General features: G+C 44.0%; 1 protein-coding gene across 7 annotated transcripts in view; it reads right to left on the bottom strand.

The window, feature by feature from the left end:
• Nucleotides 1–21,014, bottom strand: part of KALRN (kalirin RhoGEF kinase) — a 513,163-nt gene that overhangs the window by 80,990 nt on the left and 411,159 nt on the right. For all 7 annotated transcript variants that reach the window (XM_082056725.1, XM_082056718.1, XM_082056719.1 and 4 more), the window contains one exon: nucleotides 19,657–19,903. In XM_082056725.1, the coding sequence (XP_081912851.1) occupies nucleotides 19,657–19,903 (247 nt within the window). The remainder of the gene's footprint in view (nucleotides 1–19,656; nucleotides 19,904–21,014) is intronic.

Genomic DNA, 21,014 nt, shown 5'->3' with positions numbered 1-21,014 from the left:
GTCCGATGTCGGGAGCGAGAAATAGAACTGCCCGGGAGGAAGTTTGCTAAAAGCTCTGATACGGTGTGGAGGGGGGTTCCTTCAAAGTCTTCAAACGGCAAAACTTTGTATTGCTGGTTTTTCCTGTTGCTGTTCACAACTTCTTTTTTTTTGTTTTGTTTTTATCCTCTTCCAGCCCCATTCCTTAGCTTAAGCATCTGACAGCTAAAACCTTTTACAACTAGTTCACATACCAACCAGCCTGTCGTGACCCCAGCCACTCCTGTCTGCTTTCTGCAGCAGACCTGCCTGAAGCACTGCAGGGTTAGTGCTTACTCTTCTTGACACATGGACCAATAAAGCATAGCATGCTGTGGAAGGTGCCAACCTGTTGCATTAGGAATTCCCACCTAAAGCATGGAAAACTGGAGGTGCCAAAAAGGTCCCAAACCTTGCTGGAGGCGGCTGGTAGGAGAGGTTGGGCAGGATTCCAGACTGGCAGCATCATAGCTTTGCACTCTGGGTATTAAAAGCTGAACGAACCTAACAGGCTGCTTCTCCCAGGCAGAAATACGCATTGAAAGGGAACAGCAGAGAGGGGAGGTGGGCTGTGCTTTGTGCCTCTGTGCGAGGACAAGAGAAGGCTCCAGGGAGACCTTATCGTGGACTTCAATACTTAAAAGGAGCCTATAAGAAGGGAACAGACTGTTTAGCAAGGCTTATTTGCAATAGGACATGGGGTAATTGTTTTAAACTAAAGGAGGGGAGATTCAGGCTAGACATGAGGAAGGAATTTTTTACAATGAGGGTGGTGAAACACTGGCCCAGGTTGCCCAGAGACGTGGTAGATGCCCCATCCCTGGAAATATCCAAGGCCAGGCTGGACGGGGCTCTGAGCAACCTGATCTAGTTGAAGATGTCCCTGCTCATGGCAGAGGGTTGAACTAGATGAGCTTAGAAGGTCTTTTCCAACCCAAATTATTCTATGATTCAGCCTGTGCAGGCATGGCTGACTGATGCCATAGGCTGGTGATCTGGACTAAGGCTTTTGGTTTGCTGTGCAAATGCTTTGGGGTAAGTGACACTTCATGGGGACAAGGGCCGTTTCTGGAGAGGTTGGTGCCGATAGATTCAGCACAGCATTCACAAACCCACATGGGGCTGCACCCACCCGGTGAGTGCTGTGGGCTGGGAGGAGGCCTGGGCTGGGTGATTTCATGTAGCTGCCAGGTGAGATCCTGCTGACCCTAGAGCCATCCTGGCACAGGACCCCAGTACCAGGTGCCAGGGGAGTGCCAGAAAGCTTCCCTGAGAGGCTCCCTCCACCGCAGTGGCAAACACAAAACCTTCCTGCTGCACTTCTGGCCACATTGTGGGAACTGTTCTTCGACTACAGCCTCACTGGAAGGACTAGCAACCTCATAAGGAGCCTGGGGTGTGCCAAATTTTCCTGCCAGTGCCCTTAAGCACCAAGGTGCTTTTCAATATGTAAGAACAAAGGGAAACTTTACTTTGTTTCCACTTCACTGTGTCTTTCTTTGACTTGGGGCTTTGCCTATCTGGGACATGCAAGAGAATGTCTCAGGGGTGCACCCAGGGCTCTTGTGCCTGCAGCAGGGTGATAATATGTCACGTTGGAAGCAGAAACCGCAGCTGCAGCCAGAGGAGTTGGACTGGGAACCAGCCAGGACACCCCCACCCTTCTGTGCCTCTTCCTTTCCCTATGGACCCTTTGTCCCTGCCACAGCACCCCAGGCTGCAGCCCTTCAGGTGGCTGTTTGGACTGCACCAGGCAGTAAGAAGGCACCAGCTTAGGGCCTCTGAGTGATTTGGGAAACTTATAGCAGGGTTCTTTGGCAAGGCAGCTCTTCACTTCGCTGCTTTCTGCTTCGTACCACATCTCACTCTTTTCTAATCCACTTCCTCACACCATGGCCACCTTCTGCCTTATGGGTTGGCTGCCACCCACCTAAACTCAACCTGCTTTGTGCAAACAGAAAAAAAGGGATAAAATGAACATGCTCTTCACTGACATCTCACTGTTCACATGGTGTCTGCCTGGGCAGGCATTACGGTCTCTGAGGCAGGAGCAGTCCATCACTGAATTCTAGACAATGCCCAGCACACCGGAACCCTGCTCTTGGTGGGTTTTAAAAGTCATCAGGAGAAAAACTTTAAGATTTCTTGTGTAAGAAACTAGGAAAATCCTAGAAGTAGCATTTCACCCCTAAATCCCGGTGACTCTTGGAAGAGCTGGCCACTGTGAGGACCAGCAGCAGCCTGGGCTGCAGGGTTTGAGGGTCCCCAGTGGTGTTGGTGACTGGAGGGATGGGAGGGGACACTGAGCCGCAAAACCCGACATGTCAGGTGGACAACCAGCTGCACTGCAAGGAGTGCAGAGGGCCTGGGCTCATCACACTCCAGGAATGTGAGAGCCATCAGGCCAAGAAAACATCAGAGAGGTGTGGTGTGTGTTACACCAAAGGCACAGCAATAAAACAGTGTTTATGGCTGAAGTTTTGATAAAACAGCTCTAATGCAGTGAAGTCTGAGACTTTCAGGAGGGTTTTGAAAAAAGTTTGTAGCTCTTGCGATTGCAGCCAAACTTTAAAACATAATTGAGGTGCAATCTCAGCTCTGAAAAACTGTTTGCTTAATTAAAACAGAATTGAAGTCATTACTGTGTGGGGAAGCAGGCTTCCCCATCTTCCACTCCCCTCCAGCCTACAGTTCTAGCAATATTGTGAAGGTTCTGTCTAAAAACTTACTCTTTCAAAATATGAATAGCTATGCCTACTCACTAATGAATTATACACACAATAAATATTTCACAAAATAAGATAAGACAGAAAGACATACTCTTAAATCTCATCTTATCAACTAGCTCCTATAAAGCAGAAGAGGAGACATGCTGTGGGCATGGTCTAGCTCAGCTTCAGCCACGGCTGAGGAAGACTTCTGTCATCAGCATCAGTGGGAACACTTCTGCCAACTAAGCTTCAAGTAGGGATTTTGGCCCTTGGGAAACAGAAGTCTTGCAGAGATCACACAGGGGAAAAAAAAGTGCGCACAGTCCACTTGCCCTAGGTGCGGAATGAGGAGGTGCTTGCCTGGGACTAGAAGGGTTCCTTAACCTCATTTCCCATGTTCACATTATATTTTTCATGTTATTATTGGACAAGGTACATTACTGTGTGACTCTGTGGTCCATGAATAACCTGTATGTCCCCTGGCAAAGAAAGCATCCCTGCCCTTGCACTAAACTACACCCAAGGCACAGGAAATCTTCGAGGAAACATCTCCTGGCACCATGGTCTGAACACAATTGCTGTTATCTGTAATGGAGTGGCTGAGAAAACGTCAGGGTCCTGACCTGCTGCATCTGAAGCTGAGGCCCTTGGCAGCGTGCCTGCGCTGCGGGCCAAGTGTGCTGCCCTGCTGTGGGCAATGGAAGGGAAGTCATCTCCGTCTAATGTCAGGATGACGAGGAAATTAGTTCTGTCTGCTCTTAAATACACCTCTAGAAAGTCCCCAGGCATGAGTTGCTTTCATATGAAATCTGAGAGAGTCTGTAGAAATTACTTTTGCTGTAGAGGGGGAATAAGTTATAATACTTTTACCCAGTCATCTTCTGCAAATTTTGGGTGAAGATGGAACATATCTATTTTTACATTGTCTCCAGTGCTCTCTCATACCTGCAGCAGCTATTCAATTTCTTTAGGTTACAAATGGAGAGGCCTATCTGAGGGAAACATGGGACAAAATAACTAGAGGATGTAAACTGGCATGGCTTCATTTGGGTCACCAGAAATGCAGTGAAGTATGCCTGGCCCAGATTGCCCTGGAGGTCTGTAGTGCAGAACAGCAGCAAACACATTTCTGCCATGGTAACAGGTGCTGTTTCCTTCCCCCCCATCACATATAGAGATGAATAATGTAATAGCCACCAGGAGCATCTGTTCATTACTTATGCAAGTCAATCCTACATTGTGCTTTAGGGTGTAAAGTGATCTCTGCAGAAAATCCATCCCTACGGGCACCGCTATCACAGCTGATTTATTTTTTTAATCCAATGAAGCTTAAGTATTAGCTACTCATTTCTTAGGAAGGAATAGGAAACCAGCTGTCTAACAGGAATAACTCATGGATGGCAAAAGGAAGATAGATTCATCCAGTTTTAAATACATCATTAAAATATGTGATATAGCTTACAGAGACGTATTCAGATAGCGCAAGGACATGCGTGAAATTTAAGCTTTGTTAATAGGGACAATTAGGTAGGTCCCACCTCTGCAGAGCAATTCAGATGGTGCCACCAGGACAGTAAACAGAGACCTGCCAAGAACCAGTCAGTGAGAAACAGCAGGAGCAAGGACTCAACAGAACTTATTTTCTGATTATGGGCTTGTCACAGTTCATGGGTAAATCAAGAGTTACATAGAACCTTAAGGAGCCCAGTAGATGCTAGCTAACTACTTTCATTACTGATCCTACCAGTTGCTTTCTGGGTGACTTTCGGATGAAAAAATGACCGTTACATGCCTCAATTTTCCCCATGTGCAATAAAAGGATATTAGCATTTCACATTCCCTTCAAAGTGGTCTGAAACAGAGATTAGACATCCTACACTGAACAACAAGAAGAGCTCTTATTGTTTGATGTGTCTTGAAATGTGTGGCAAAATATGGCTCTGACATTATCAGCCTTCAGATTTAGTGTTAGAAAGCACCTCAATCATACGTCTTGCCTGCAAATGTTACTCGCAAAACCAGGTAAATCTGAACAATTGGAGGGAAAGCAGATTGGCAGAGAGAAGCAATCATTGCTCAACCAGCACAGTTCAGTACATTATTCTTGGCTCTGGCTCCAGAGATTTTCAACAGCACTAAACATTCATCAGATTAAATCAAATGAACCACATTCTTTAAAAATAGCCAGAGCCTTGTCGGGCCAGTTGGAAAAAACAACAACTTTATTAGGTATTAAAACAGATCAAATAAATGAAAAATAAATAAATAAATAGAGTCATATTCCCTCCTGGAGCAAGGAAGCACAATTCCAAGGAGAGGTTTTTGGCTCCTTGGTTCAGCACAGCAGTAGGTAAAAAAAGAACATTCTCAACTAGTTAAAACAAACAAATTAGGAAGAAATATAGACCGTCCAGCACAAACTCCACACTGAATTGCAATGTAGGCATATGTTCAGCAAATGTTAGAATATGTCTTTCCTGATCCCTCTGCTGTAGGTGGTAGCATGAAGTAGGTTTATGGCAACTAAGAAGAGTTGCCATGACCAAAGAGCATGCTGGTCCACCAGCTCTCCTGTACAGCCTCAAAGGCCACAGCCAGACCTGTCTGCACTGCTGAGTTGAACATCAACTACCCACCTCACCCCAACATCAGAAGTCCTCTACTGACATTAGCCTGACTTTCTGTCCTAAATTACAACCCATCTTTTTTCTTTCTCTTCATCATATAAAGAAGGAAGAGCCTATTAAAAAAAAAAAAAAAAAAAAAAAAAAAAAAGGAAAAGTGAAATTGCTTGGAGATTTATCCACAAAAGTATCTTAAGAAGATCATCAAATAAACAGCATGAGGATGATGGCTGTAGAGCAGATTGCAGAATAAGATACACATGCTTGCTTTCATGTAATTCAGTCTGTTTCAAGGGAACCTAGATTTGTCCCCCAAATATTCACGTAGGTATAATCTAGGATATAATCTAGGAGAGTTTGACTCACTCTCAGGAGCAGAACAGACCTGCAGAACACACATGCTCCTTCAACCTCTAGCCTAACTTTGCCTTTCAGATATCTCAGAACAGATTTCTACACTGTCCAGTTCCTTTGTTTTCCTGGGCACAGGACCAAATCCACTATATATGAGGCTTTTTCCTATGCAAGGACTATTTTCTGACAGTGGGTTGCTTAGAACAGTTAGAAGCTGGTGTGCAGTCCTGCCCTGCTGCCTTCCTTCAAGACCTCAGCGCAGGTTCACCTTCCCCTGGACTGGTTCTACTGCTTCAGCAAGGTCTTGTGTGAGCACAGAGGACTTGTCTGACCTACCAGCAGTATGGCCAGATGAGTTACGCTCAGATGAGGCTGCAGCAGAGCCTCACCTCACAAACCAGTTTAACATAAGAGGTCCAGTAGTGGAGCCACCTACCACATTATGTTAGTAGGGTACTATTTGTTGCTTGAGAACTATTCTGGATGGTAGACACAAGCTGAACAAGCCACTGGTCAGAATAAAAAACCCAGCGGTTCAGCAGAAAAGAGTGAAATAAAAATTTAAAGCAGGTTTTGTGTTCATTTCCTGAAGCACTTATCTCAATTAGAGCAGAGACATGTCTCTGGGAGTTACTGCAATAGCCAGTGATGGAAGACACAAAGCATTAAAGCACTGCCTTTGGACATGTTTTGGCTCCTGTCTTACTCTGTTGGGCCTCAGTAGAGAAATCCTGAGCCTATCTCAGCCCATCATGGTCTACTTTCCAAGACAAACAGGAGCCTCACCCACTTATGCATGACAAAGGTGAGCTGTTGTTTTAGCAACTACAGACTAATAGTGTAACAAAACTATTTTTGACCTGCCTGTCTCAACTTGCCTGAAGTTGCTCTATTTGGACGGTAGAAACCACAGCCAATTTTCTCCTTAAATGGCATTTCTCCTTCCTTAAAGTAAGGTGCTACCTGTTTTGTTTACTTGTTTTTGTTTGGTTTGGTTGTTCTTGTTGTTGGAAGAGTATTCAGACTATTTTCCTGAGATGTTCTGCAGAAAATTGCAAGTTATATTCATTATCTATCCCTTCCCACCCAGTATCTAACACAATTACGGTTCAAGGCAAGCTAAAAGAAAAACTAAAAAATTGGTACACACCATTTGCTAGGTAGAGAGAAAATTTTCTCTGTTTGCCCATCTGGAGGAATTAGACTTGAACTAAAATAAAATTCAATATCAATATTGTAAAAGACTTTGTTTATTTGGGCCAGATTATTGCATTAACTGTGTTTTCCACCTCCTTTTTTTCCTAGGTTAAGAAGAGAATGCAGAGTTCTTACCAGCCAATGTTTAGGATGGCAAAGATTTCTGATTTACAATATCAGGTATAAGACAAGCATAAAAGAATTTGTAAAGCTGTTATTGAAACTTATGGCAGGTATAAATAGCAAAGGCACACATAACAGGCAGCCTGCTGCGCAGAGAATTTAAAAAATTAGTTTTTAAGCTGGTTTTATGAGCTGGTGGAATAACTGGCTAGAAAACAACCCCTCTGCTTTTATCAGTGTGGAGCACCTCTGCCTGCTTTCATTCTTTAGTGTCCACAGACCAGCAATAATGGCATTTTTAGGATGCTACCTCTCTGACAGACAGGATTTCTGCTGATGCCCTTGTACAGAAATGCTGCTCCTGGAAATGTCAGTGACTAATTGCTAATCTAGCACCAAATACTCTAGAAACCCCTCTTCTGCTTGGTACCATCAGACATTTCCAAAAGCTGGACTTCTACACAGTTCTGGTGTCTGTGAGATGGAAAAAATCTGTTGTTTTGTGTGAGAGGGACAAGTACATGATGTCATGGAGAATCTTGTAATTTCTATGTTCAGCTGATCTCTTGGTACGTAACAGCTCCACATGACATGATAGTTCCATGAGTACCAAGTTGTCAAGAGCCAAGAGCTCTGCCAAAGCCCTTTGTTGCCTTTTCTGTCCCTCCCAGGTGCCTGCTCCTTCCTGTCACCTCCTCTGTGCCAACAGAAATGTTTGTGCAGCCTCACAGCAAATCTGATCCACAAGTGAATCTAGGTTAAAATTAACTTAGGGTGGAAAAAAAAAAGTTAATTTTAGCCCAGATTGGTTCTTTGCTCTGTCTTGGTTCTCCTGTTATTACTGTTCAGATTTTACTGCAAAAGCCTCAAGCTGTGTGACTGATGCATCACCTGCACTGTATTATCTCCTGGTCTCAGTGATCCCACTTGCTATGGCAGGTCCTGATTCCTTGGGTAGGCACAGAGGACATACCTGATGCTCAGAGAGGTTCAACCTCCCCGTGCGAAAGAGAAGGACCACTTCCATCTGGCCGACTATCTTTTACTCAGCAGAGGGAATTACCAGCCCGCAGCGCTGCTGAGATCAGACCCATCTCTGTCATGCCTGAATGTCCCTTAGCGAGTTTTATGATGGCAATCAGGAAGCTGACGGGGAATAGAACATGTGTTTTTGTATCTTTACGTGCAGAAAGGCATGTTTGTGAAATAAGGCTGTAACAGATTGAATATTGCAGAACGTGTGTAATCCCAGGTAAAGGCTGCGTACAAAGCAATTGCTCTGTGGAGCAGCTCTGTGTGTGCACAGCATAACTACAGCAGATTTGTCTGAGCACATGTGCAATGGCCATGAAGACTACTGGGGTGTAAAGCCTGAACCACCTTCCCCTGCCCATGCACAAAACTTTTTTTCACTGAGCTTTTTCACAGGTTAGAATGGCCTTCCTCTGCAACAATAGCACCCTGATTCCTTCACACCGTATGGCACTTGATTTGACTTTTGCAGGCTGTGGAAGGAAAAATGCTCTTATTTCCCTGAGTCTTGCAGAGTTAATAAATTCTTCAGTGCTTTTCTAAAGAATGCCATTTGGCTCTTAAGGCCACAATATTCTCTGATACCTAAATGTAATTCCCACAGATTTCCAAGGAAACTGAGTATATATTTCTTGGCAAAATGCAGCTATTGGCTTAAAATTCTGAAGATATGTGAAATCTGCAGAGCAAATAAAGAGCCGGGTACAGTTTGGAAGGAGTAAAACTGAAACGTATGAAGACCTAGGAATACTTTTGAAAAGTCTGTCTTGAGCTGAAAGATTTCAATATCCCTTCCTAGTCTGGAAAACAGAAAAAAGCCCTTGAAATATAAACAGTGGGTGCTACCATTTAATTTTTTAATCTCTTTTTCTTGCAAAAGCAATAGGAAATAAAAACTTGTCACTTGGCCTCTGGCAATTCAACATTGCTGGTAAGAAACATGGAGCCTTAGATTTACTTCATGAAAACCTGAGTCACCAACACACAGGAGCTGCAAATTGCCTTGCTGTAGACAAGAAGTCAGGGCTGCTTTATTATGTGAGGTGTTGGATAGTGTGTCACTGTTGTGTCTCTTTGAAGATGCACCTTTAGAGAGGCTGGAGGCCATTCCAACCTTTAGCCCAATATGCAAGCAATAATCCCTCCCCTCTCTTTTTTTTTTTTTTTACGCTGTCAGAAATGTAATTGTATTTTGCAAACTCTAGAAAGAAAACAAATACTTATTTCACTGCATTACAATTCTGCAGGATCAATAATTCTTCAGTGCATTTATGAACAATAAGTATGTATTTTACGTATGTGAAATAGAGCCTTTTAATAAATGCTGAGGACTACAAAAGACAAGAATGGTTTAACCTCTCAAAAAAAAGGGAACTGTTCTTTAGCTGTTCTGAACTACGAGAGACTTATTTAAAGAGATATAAGGAAAATACTGTCAAATATGGACTCTGCCTTAAATAAAAGAAAAATGCAATTAAGGAGTTAAAGGCAACATTTGTAAGAAGAGATTGAGATCAGTTAATATGAATAGAAAATAATACACTGGCATTTATGTAAACAACCTCCTGTCCTAGACTTTTAGACTATAATAGTGATAATAACATTAACTCTACTTTCTAGAATTCGGGATTAATCTGAACTAAGCAAAGTTGACATTGGTTTGGGCTCTTTTGCAAAATGTGCAACCTGGGAATAACTGCTCTGACAAAATGCTTATGTAAAGGACAGGAAAATCAGGCTTCTTGTGTCAAGATCAATATATCAAATCTGTGCAGTGTGCTGGAGCAGATATACAGAAACATAATTTCAATTACTTGAAATACATTATTTAATACACATGTGCTTTGCATTGCAGTTTGCCTGTCTCCGGCTCAGACTGGTTGGGGAAATGGGATTTTTAGCAGAGCTAGTTCACTTCAAAATATACTCATAAAATATTTGTTTAAGATTAGCAACGGAAGGACCAGCCCAACAATGTACAGGCCTTGCAGGGTGCAAATGCTGCATTTAGGATTAGTCCCTTTAACTGCCTGGAAGCTGAAAGAGTGAGGAGGCAACACTTTGGAGAAGCCAAAATTCTCAGTCACTCGTGTTTGTGTTACTGCAGTTCTTGCAAGTACCAGTTTTAGGCTCAACCTTTGTGAGATGCTCTTGAAAAGTACATCCACAGTTTGATATTAAGATAGTGGGGATGTCAGGCACAAACCCAGAATCAGCGGTTTATTTTTCCTTTATGTTTTAACTTTGAACATGTCAGGGATAGGGATCAGGCAAGTAAGTTACAACATATTCAACAAGACAGAAATGAGGAACGTAATAATGAATTGCAGCTCCTTGAAGCTGGTTGCACAGTAAAAAGCCTAGGCAGACAATCCAGATTCTGCTCTTCCCCCAGTCCCAGGTGGATTACGGTCCAATGTCCATCTGTGAATCTGCTAAATTTAGTCTGGCCTCAGAGGAAACACAAGACACAAGCCATCCACATGCTCCCGTCGCTCTTTCGGGATGACCTTCCTGTGAGCTCAGTGGGCCAAGTGCTAGAGAACAACTCCCCCCTTCCCACCACACTACATGTATTTCCAGACACGACTAACTACAGAGGAAATAGATTTTACTCAAGAAGCTATTTATATACCGTTCCTCCGGGCTGCTTTTTTTCACTACTGGGGCAGATGTGTGGAGATGTTATGGCTACTGGCTTCAGGTCAGAGCAAGTATAGAACCTCATGTATAAACCAAACTCTCTACTCCACCTGCTTACCCTGGTGTCTACAATCCACCCAGGTACCACAGCTCAGAGGAGGAGAAGAAACAGAAGGCATCTATAGAGTCCATAAGCAGTTAGTAAAAAGAAACAGGCATCATATTCAGACCATTTTCAGTAGGTGCCTCTGTTGGAAAGCTGTGCAAAGAGCCTTGGGTAATATTTGACCTGGATCCTTGAACCTCAGTGCTCCAGGAGGAACTTGAGTCCTAATCAGTAGAACAACCATTGCTCAGGCTCAATCAGCACTTTTCATGGGGTCCCTTTCAAAAGCCTCGCTCTCTGCTCTGACCCCACTACACAAAGGAAGGCTGAGCTCAGCCACCTTATGAAAGGACATGTGCTGGGAACACTGGGACAGCTGAGGACTGGGCAGGACAGGCCTTCCCTGGTTTAATGTTCTTTCGATGGGAGATGCCTCTGGTCTTCTCCAGGCAACACAGGTTGCTGCACAGCCCGGATTATTCCAAGAAATTATCTCACTCAATGAAATAAAAATACAGTATTTCCTTAGTAAAACTATCTTTGATTTTTGTGATGTCCCAATGGTTGGGACATCATAGAGTACCAGGTTGGAAGGGATCTCAAGGATCATCTAGTCCAAACATTCTGGGCAAAAGCACAGTCTACACAAGATGGCCCAGCACCCTGTCCAGCTGAATCGTAAAGGTATCCAGTGTTGGGAAATCCACCACTTTCCCTGGAAAGCATGGGCTGGCCCTAGAAAAGGGAGCTGGGAAAGCAGGAGGGCCAGGAGAGCATGGAGAATTTATGACTCTGATCTTCACAGAGGCTGTGGGAAGAAATGCAGTCCTGAGCCTAACACAGAGAGGGACTCTGCTATATACCTTTTCTTCCTGTTCAGAAGCATGAAAATACCTTCTAACAATGACTTTGCAAGCAAACTTCAGCAGCGAGTGAGAGTCTTAGAGAAGCATCAAGAGTCAGAAGGATGCATGGCTATGTCTCAGCGACTCTGTTCTCTTTCTCTGCCTCATCTTAAAATGCTTAGCTACGCCTCCCTGAGTATTCCTCAGACAGACAGATATAAGGCAAGTGAAGAGAGAAAATAGGTCCAGGGAAGCCATAAGAGAAAGCCTCTTTAGAGCTGCATTCCCTCTCCACCTTCCCTTCACTCCCTAAAGTTCCAGCCACCAAAAAGAAGACCTGGTCTGGCAGCCAGCTGCATGCTCAGCTTCACCACCCAACCCTGACCTGTCAAACCATCATCTCTCCACAAAACAGAAGAGCTGCAATAAGTCACTCTACCCTCTTCCAAAAAGTGCCCCTCCAACAAAGCCACAAGCATATCTAAAGGAAACAAATGACCCTTTATCTCGAGAGAGATTTTTCATTTTGGAAACAGACATCTCATGAGCATCACTCTGCTCAGTGTTGCCAGCAGCCTGCATAACAGCGATACACTGTGGTCATTGTTTCCTTCTGTAGAGACTGGCATTTAACCCTCCTGAAATGTGAATGTTTCTGTCCTCTTACAGATCCACACAAAGTTTGGAAACAACCTGCACTGCATTTTCAAGGATGCTTTCTTATTTGACCACCATAAGGGTTTCTCTGCTGGTTTTCCTCTTTTTGTCAGCTGGCCTTGACTAGTGTGATGCTAAAATGAGAATGATTTATTATCTCGATAGGCAGCAAATCTATCTCATAATTGGTCACAGCCTTGGATGATGGTGCCAGTATGTTAATGATGAGATACAGGTGATCAATATGGTATCTGCTACCAGGAAGCACTGTTTTCTGAAAGCCTCCCAGCCAAACTAAGTGAAGGTCCCAAAGGTGCCATAAGCTATGCATTAGAAAACTGAGTCACATGAGTCGCACAATAATAAAGCTGTCAGAGACTGTAATGCCAGAAGGGGCTTTTAGCTCAGGTGCCTTGAGCTTTATGCAATATCAGATACTGAATTCTGCCCAGTTTTATCCTGTATTGTTCCTATTTGCCATATTTCCCAAGTTGCTCCTGGTACAGATGCAACAAAGTGACCTATGGAAAGGATGGAGGAAGCAGCAGGAAAAGCAGGGAGGTGGGTTCCACACTGGGGAATCAGGCCCAGCAAAGAGTGACATGTCCCAACATTACAGAGTCAGTGGTTTAATCCTGATCGGACCATTAGTGAACACAGTATGTGTGGATTACAGCACTATGCGTACCACTGCTGGGTTTGCCCTCAGTTTCCCTGCCAGACCGGGTGCTGAATCCTTTGGCATTCTTGATGAGTTCAGCTGGACACAGCATTTTAAATTCTCTTACTTATTTTTTTTAATTGGTAGTTTTTGGTGAAACAAACAGCATGGACACCATACAGTGAAACTTGGGGTTAAGCTGACATGGGACTAGGTGGATAAAGTTTTACCCCCTGTCAGAAGGGGAAGCAAATGCAAAGTAAACAAGAAAATTTGCAGGCCTTCTCTCTTTTAAACAAAGACTCCTGTGTTTAAAATAATAAAAATCCACTGTACGAAAGCAAAGCAACATCCCCCAAAATAGCCTTTCCTGTTTTATCAGAGCATTCATCAAAATTGTACTTCTCCACAAAAATAAAGTTCCAGGTAGAGCACTGGAGGCCTTTTGCTTTGATTAGATAAAAAAGCAGCTGAAGCAATAAGTATAATTGACTTTACTGGTACCCGATAAATCCTAAACAAGTCCACATGGCTGAATCTAGCTTCAGATATCTAGTGATGCCATATTGAAAATAAGAAAAAATAATGAAGTAGAAACGCCACGTCAGAGAAATATGGGTATTCACAAGCCATCAGAATATGGCTCCAAAAGCCACAATGTGCATATGTGACTTTTAGCTGCTACAACTTACCATGGAGGATCAGTATTTGCTATTTATCTAGTTACTCAGGTGGTGTTTGGACTGATGCTGCCTCTAGGGCTTGACTATGCAAGGATTTGTCAGTATAGTTAGTCTTCTTGATGTACTGATGTACCCAACAGGTGAAATCCCTGGCAGAGCTACAGTCATAGTGATATGAATATCCCCCGTCCAGCTTGGCTCATCTTCTCGGGCTTGACTTGGCCTGCCTCTTAGAAACAAGGAAAATCAGACCTCATCACCCATATTGGCAACAGTTGCTAAATATTTGTTCATTTTTTATTATTTTGGAAATGAGTCCAGGAGAAGCTGTAAGCATGGACAACACCAAGGACCTATACTTTATGGGTATCTGAGTTCTTCCACAGGGTAACTATGAAGTAGGAGGAAGAAGTCTGGGATCAAAAGATACTAATAGGTAGGGGAGGAAGGCAACAGCAGCTCTTCAGCACCAGGACAGACATTGCCCACTGAGCCAGAAAGGAGTGATATGGTGAGGAGAGGCTGTGAAGGGCCCTGAAGGCAAACAGCCATGGTTTGATGAGAGAGAGGAGGGAGACACAGCGAAGAAAAAACAAGGGGAAGGGTGACCTGATCGAAATAGCAAAGTCAGTTTGGGTTATTTCATCTTTCTATTCCCATTCCTTCCACGAATGCATGGAGCCACACTTGTGTGCTCATGTGGAGCAGTGTCCCCAGCTGGGCCCCGGCAGCCCTCGGTGTCACCCCCAGAGAGCTGCCGTGTTGCACCACGCTGGTTAGCTGACTTGGTGAAAAAGAGTGAAAATGCAGCAAGAACTTTCCTGATGTGATTTACCTACGTAAGCCTTGTCCTGAACTTGTGACAAGGATGCCATGACAGGAGGGGTCCACATGACCTTTCTTGAAAGACAGTCTATACTATGAGATTTTGACTCTGAATACCCTTGTTGGAACTGTATTAGGAACAGAGGTGAGGGGTTGTTTTTTTTTTATTTAAATACTGTGTATTTATATTGACAATGGGAGCCTTAACATTGTTTGCTTAATAGAAGGCCCATGGTCTGTTTATGTGCCAGTTAAATCAACTGTATTACCTAATGAAATGTTGCTTTTAGTTGAGAGCCTCACAAACATTTTAATCGACTGCTCTTAATTAAGACTTTTGAAAACAAAAACAAATTCTTAGCCTCTACAAGGGTGACTGAAGGTTTAACGCAGTGCACTAAAACTTCTGAATCGTCCTCACATATCTCCCCTGGGATATCAGGAATCATTACCATCGAATATGTTTCACAACAGAGATTGTTTAAAACACAATAGAGAAAATCCATGAGCCAATGTAGATTGCAATTTAATACTCAACAGGAACAGAGACACAATAAAAGCAGCCTAGACTCTTTTCCCCCACTAAAATCCAAGATGTTCTTAAAAACAGAGACGTGGGAAGAAACAATTATGCTTTTCCCTACATGGATCACTCTTCTGAGCAGGAACTGGAGGAAAGCGATTTCCAGCCCCAACAGGATTGGATTAGCCTCACCAGCTTTGCACACTAATCCGTTAAATGATCTGCTCTTTCCCACAAAGAGTGGTCACAAAAATCGAGGTCTCAGTGTGACCTCTTTTTCATCGATACCACTCTTCTTCTCACCAGCTTTGCTAAATCCCTTTTCTGCTTCTTTTTGTCACTGCCCAGCCTGCCATCACACCTACAAGCCACAGGCGCTCTCTTGTCTGTAGGATGAGGTAGGTGACGCCCTAAATGTCCAGGCTGTCACCTGAGCAGCACCAAGACTCCTGTCCCTCCTGCCCAAAGTGTGGTGCTCTCCCAGCTGCTGCACCAGGGCCAATGTGACCCAGCTGGGAGGTGCAGGCAAGATGCTCACCCTGCAAACATGCACCTTGCAAGACGTGTGTTCCTTCTTCAGCTGGAAGAGACCCAACTGTTTCTCAGTTTGCTCTGTTAGAAGGACCCACCACTGCCACCAAAGCCCCGCTGTTAAGTGGCCATCCGCCTGCACAGCAAGATGTTTGCATAGCATCTTGAAAAAATATATTCCTCATCTCCTCCAGAGATACATACCAGACACAAGTGTCCTGTGGGCAGGATCTGGTTTGGGGCCCTGAACGGGATCCCTTTGCATATCGTCACTTCAAAACAAGCGCCATAAACCCCTACTTTTTTAATGCTTTCTTTTTCCTTTGCTGATGGAGACTGCTTAAAATTACTGCAAGCACTAGACTCTGACTCTTCGAACTACACTGTGACTTCAATGTTACAAGAAAAATGCTGGGTGAGGCATCATAAGAGTTTTAAGATCAAGATTTCATCTAAATGTTTCATGGTCCAAATTCAAATTTGGAATCACTCAGTCAAAGCTGACAGGCTGACACCAGGAATACGCTTGTCGCAGTCTGCTTAATGGATATTGGCTAGGTCATTAAGTTGCTTCCCATCCATGTGGATTTCTCTCTTAATTTGAAATTTATAGCTTAATACCTTAGAGCTCAATTATAGGGTAAAAGAGACAGGAATAAATGTCACAGCTTTCCTGTAATTAGCCACGTGGGATAGTTCAAACAGAGGTTTATTCCTAGTGTCACAGGTCTCTCTTTTTACTTCCTAGGAATGCTAGTCAGAAACCAAAAATAATCCCATAAATTCTTGAGTACAGTAACAGAGACTACAGACAAGTTCCTTTTACTCAATCATCTGCAAATCACTCACAAAAGGTGAATCCCTGAAGCCTGTTTGCCTTTTTACAGAAGGCAATTGCAAACACCCACAGGTCATAGGGAAGGAAGGACAGGCAGACCTGCATTTGGGCTCTGAGCTGTAGTCAAGTTATGGAAAAATCAAATGTGTATCCTCCAAAGGAACACAGCCAGCAGGCAGAGCAGTGCTGAAAGTCTCGGCACTTTTACTGACCAACAACAAGAGAAATCTGTAAAGATATTTCATTACAAAAGGTAGAAAGTGTTCTCTTTTGTGTTTGTTCTCGTATATTCACACCATGTTGTTCCTTGTGCAATATTCTATGTTAGTTCTTTACCTTTTTTCAAAATAATAGTTTTAAAAAGTGAGGATGAGCCAGAGCCCACACTCAGTTGTGAAGTTTGGTTTTGCATTTCCAGTGGCTTTCAGCGAGGCTGTTTAAAAAGGCTTATTTTTTTGTTTGATGAGGACTTGCATTGATGTTATACAAAATGTTCTGGTGATCCTACCAAGTCCTTCAAGCCTTAGTCTGTTTAGATGTTGGCTGAGATATTACTTATTTTTCTCTTTCATTTTAAGGATGGTAGGTAGCTTCTGTGAGCCACATGTTTTACATTTATAGTCCACCATAACTTATAATAGGGCCAAACACAGTAATTTGCCATTTCCCTCTAAGCAGATGCAACTGTGTTTTAATTCTTGTCAAAACTCTGTGTATTTCTATCATAGATGGCAAATTCTATTATTAGAAATGTTAAGTTTTTAGTATAATACATTCTGTTCTTGAAATTACAGTGCTTGTAAAAACAAAGAATTATGTGTCTCCGGAACTGCAAACTACACTCAGCTATTAACCTGCTCTTCTGCAACTGTGAATGTTTACATACTTGAAAAAGACAGGAGACACCATTTGATGTATGTATATTATAAAGTGTGCCAATATTTGTTCTGGGTTGTAGAGAAAGGCCAGAAAGTTTGGAAGCCTTGACCAAGGGATTCCCAGTCCAACCCATACCTAAAGCTACTGGAAACAGAGAATGACAAGAATCTGAATAGTCAGAAGCTATTTATCATGCTTATCCTTCCAGCATCTCATGAGACCAGCAGGCTTTTACAGTGACTACTGCATTTTCCCCTTTAAACTTAGCCCTCGTTCTTTATTTCCAGCATCTGTTCATTCAGTTTAAACAATTTCCTGTTTTCCTAATAGAGGGAGAGCTGATTCGACACAGAACCTATTTGCTGTACTCTGGCCAAAATTGTGGATTGGATGGTTATTTTTATTATTTCTAGCAGCACTTCTGGATATCCCATTAACACTGAGGCTCCCTGATAAAGCTTTAGTATGTGCAGGAAGAAAATGAGGCCGAGGGGGAAAGAGGCATCAGGAAACAAAGACCATGAATACATGGCTGGAACCAGCTGGCCGCAGACTCGCTCTGCACCTGCCTGGAGATGATGGGGTGCGAGCCAGCTCTGACCTGGAAGTAGTCACAGGGTGCTGCATGATCTAACCTGCCCCACAGGCAGGCACAGCATGCTAGCGCAGGCTCGGTGCTGTGCTGACCCAGGCATCAGTCAGCTGTGGTCCACCATCTGCAGCCTGGCACTGTGACTGTCACACCCCGCCTGGGGTCCAATTGTGCCCTGAAGCTCACACAATCGTGCCAGAAGCAGGGTCCCTATGTCCCCTGCCAGCCCTCAGCCTCTGCACCTCACTTTCTACAGTTTACTCCTGCAATTTTTAGTTCTCTTTCATTTGAGGGAAAGCTCTACAACCTACCGAAGTGTGAGTGGTGTTCTACAGTGTCCTTCAGCAGAGGACCCAAGCCCAACTGCTGGACGATGCACCCAGCAGACACATCTCTGCCTTCCTATGAGTCATGCCAGGCGGTGACTGCTCTTATGCACACCAGATTGATTTTCAGCTTTACTTTTCTGTTTATTCACAGATTTAATTTGCATGTAGGCAATTGCAGTGCTTCTCAGGGGATGGCTAAGGACCAGGTGAGGCTCCTGCAGCAGCAGGAGCAGGGCAGGGCCTGGGTGTGTGGCAGGGAGTGGCCACGGGTCTAAGGAGCGCGTGATACATTTGGAGTTTGTACCGCAGACAGAACTGACAGCCAGCGCTGACTTCACCTCCTCCCTCTTGCAAAGTAAGGCAAGGGGAAGCACCCAGCCAACAGAGATCTGCTGAGGGGATCAAATCTGAGAGGAATAGCCAAGCTCTCCTCCCCCAGGTTTGGATCAGACAGTGTTCCCCACTCCCAGTCTCTGCAGTGGGAGCGCAGGCAGGGAGCAAGGACAGACTACAGCCTGGATTCAATGCTTTTTCTCAAAACAAACAAAACCACCAAGCTTAATTTGCTCAAACAAGAACAGATCAAATTCTATTTCCCTTAATACAGAAGGAAAAAAACTTTAAAAAGCCAGTTCAGGTTACGGGCTTGAAGTCAGGAGTGGGATGACAGGAACCTTTCCTCCCTGGACCTTACTTGCATTGTGCATGGCCAAAAGTGAGGGCACAGCCTAAAGGAGACCTGCTGTGGCCACGCTGAACCCAACCAGTTCTGGTCTATCACTCTAGAGTGTCTCCTATGCCTAGTTGCATGGATGCTATATACAAGACACACATTGCTCAGAACAGAACACCAAGTAAATAGGCTACAGACACCACAGAGACAAACAATATTTCACCATTCATTGCAGGTGAAGCCCAAGCTCTCAGGATAATACCAGGGATGTGTTTTGTTGCACGCTAGTTGTGAAGGATTCTTTCCCCACTGTACTGTGCCATTACACACAATGTCTCAGTTCATGAGTCAATAGAGGGTAATAGTACTCACTGGTGGCTTGTTTTCAATAATACACCAGCAGCAGGGATATACTAAAAAACCACATACTAGTGTGCACTGTGACACTCATAAAATAACATATCCACAATTTGGGGCATCCTGGGTGTACACACAATATGACTTTCCTTCCCTCTAGGCGTTTAGGCATGGAAAAGGGTCCTTTTGTTGTTTAAAGGTTCTATTTTTGTCCAGTGTCTCAAGACAATAATGATTGCCACACAGCAAAAGATGCACACATACAAACATCGATACATGGAAATGGAGTTAGGCTAGTGCAGTGCTGATTCACAGAGATCTGGAAACAAAACTCACTGACGACTAAACAGCCTTTTACCCACAATGACTGCAAGAGCAGCCCAAGCAGCTTTGCACTTACATGATACAAAAAGCGAAATCTGAAACAGAGTTAAACCTGCCGGACTGTTGCCTACCTTTTCCTGAAGGGAAGAAGCAATCCATCTCCACGCTGCTGCGGGAATGGGAAATGCAGAGAGCGCTGCTGGGGACCAGACCCTCTTGGGGTGGGCTCCGATCTGTGGTCCGGACCAAACACCAGCCCGGCCTTTCACTTGGCCTCTCCAGCAGCTCCACCGTCTGCCCCACCTGAATGCTCAGCTCGCTGCTGTGGCCCGCTGTGAAGTCCTGGAGCACCACGGTTAGTTCACACCCTCCAGACAACTGGCCAGGTTCAACAGGAGAAAAAAAAAATAAAAGAACAGGAACAGAAGTTAGAGAGGGCAGGATGAAGGCAATCATCTTTGCATCATATTTACACTGGCAAAGACAGGATTTGTCTTACTCAGAAGCCAAGTTAATGATTTCTTTTGTCAAAGTTCAACGTGTTGTGGCCCTGGTTTCCTTTACTTCTTACTGATTCTGCTGGACTGAAGTGAGAAATCAAAGCTACCCACCCAGTTAACTTTTGAATGCTAGCTGTGGGTGACTTTTCTAGCTGTGAATTTTCTAGCTGTGGGTGTCCATCGGAAACCTTGCTTTTTTCTTGCTTTAGTTTCTGGGGTGGCTTTCTAGACTGTCAATAGGCCAGGCTGCCTTGGCGCTGTGCCTCGTGGCAGGACAAATTCCATCTCACCCCTCTACAGTGTGAGCTAGACACATTCCCACATGCCACCGGTGTAGTGAGGATACAGCTACAATGTTTTTGCAAGGCAAGAAATATGGCCTCATCTTCCCACACTTGCTCTAGGGACCTCTTGGGAGACTAGGGAATCCTGACTGGGCAGAGCGGAAAAGCTCCTCCCATGCTCTCTGATGGAAAGCAGAGGTGTAAATTTATAAACGTAGAGTGATTGATTATATGCTGACTTCCAGGGTTTGTAACTAAGAATAAAAGTATCGTCTTACTTCCGTACTAAGTGCTGGCAACCTGCTGCTTTCTTTCAGCCTCACACCCTGTGAGTCTTGATGAACACCACTGGTCTCTGTTTAATTATAGTCTCTATATAGCCAGAGACCGGATATATAAGAGCTTGTATGTACAGCAGAACAAAACAGAAGAAGCTACTGCACAAGGCGCAGAGCTAACGAAGCTCATTTTCTTACAAATTTGGATCTCAGTGTTAGATTCTCTGGAGCCTAAAATGGTGTGAGCACAAATCTAGGCTTTTCTGGTGCTCCATTCTCTCAGTGCTCCTCTGCAGTGTGGATTTCTTGCTGTGTGCCCTGTCGTTAGGGACCCTCGTGTGGGTCTTTCTCCTCTACCTGCTGCCTGCATCTCTGAAACATGTGGGAATCTTTGAGGTTCTTAGTCAAATTTGAATGAAATTAGTCC

The sequence above is a fragment of the Streptopelia decaocto genome (genome assembly GCF_964273445.1).
Source record: "Streptopelia decaocto genome assembly, chromosome: 6".
NCBI lineage: Eukaryota > Metazoa > Chordata > Aves > Columbiformes > Columbidae > Streptopelia > Streptopelia decaocto.
The sequence above is the reverse complement of the archived record's forward strand: the minus strand, read 5'-3'. Positions and strand labels throughout refer to the sequence as shown.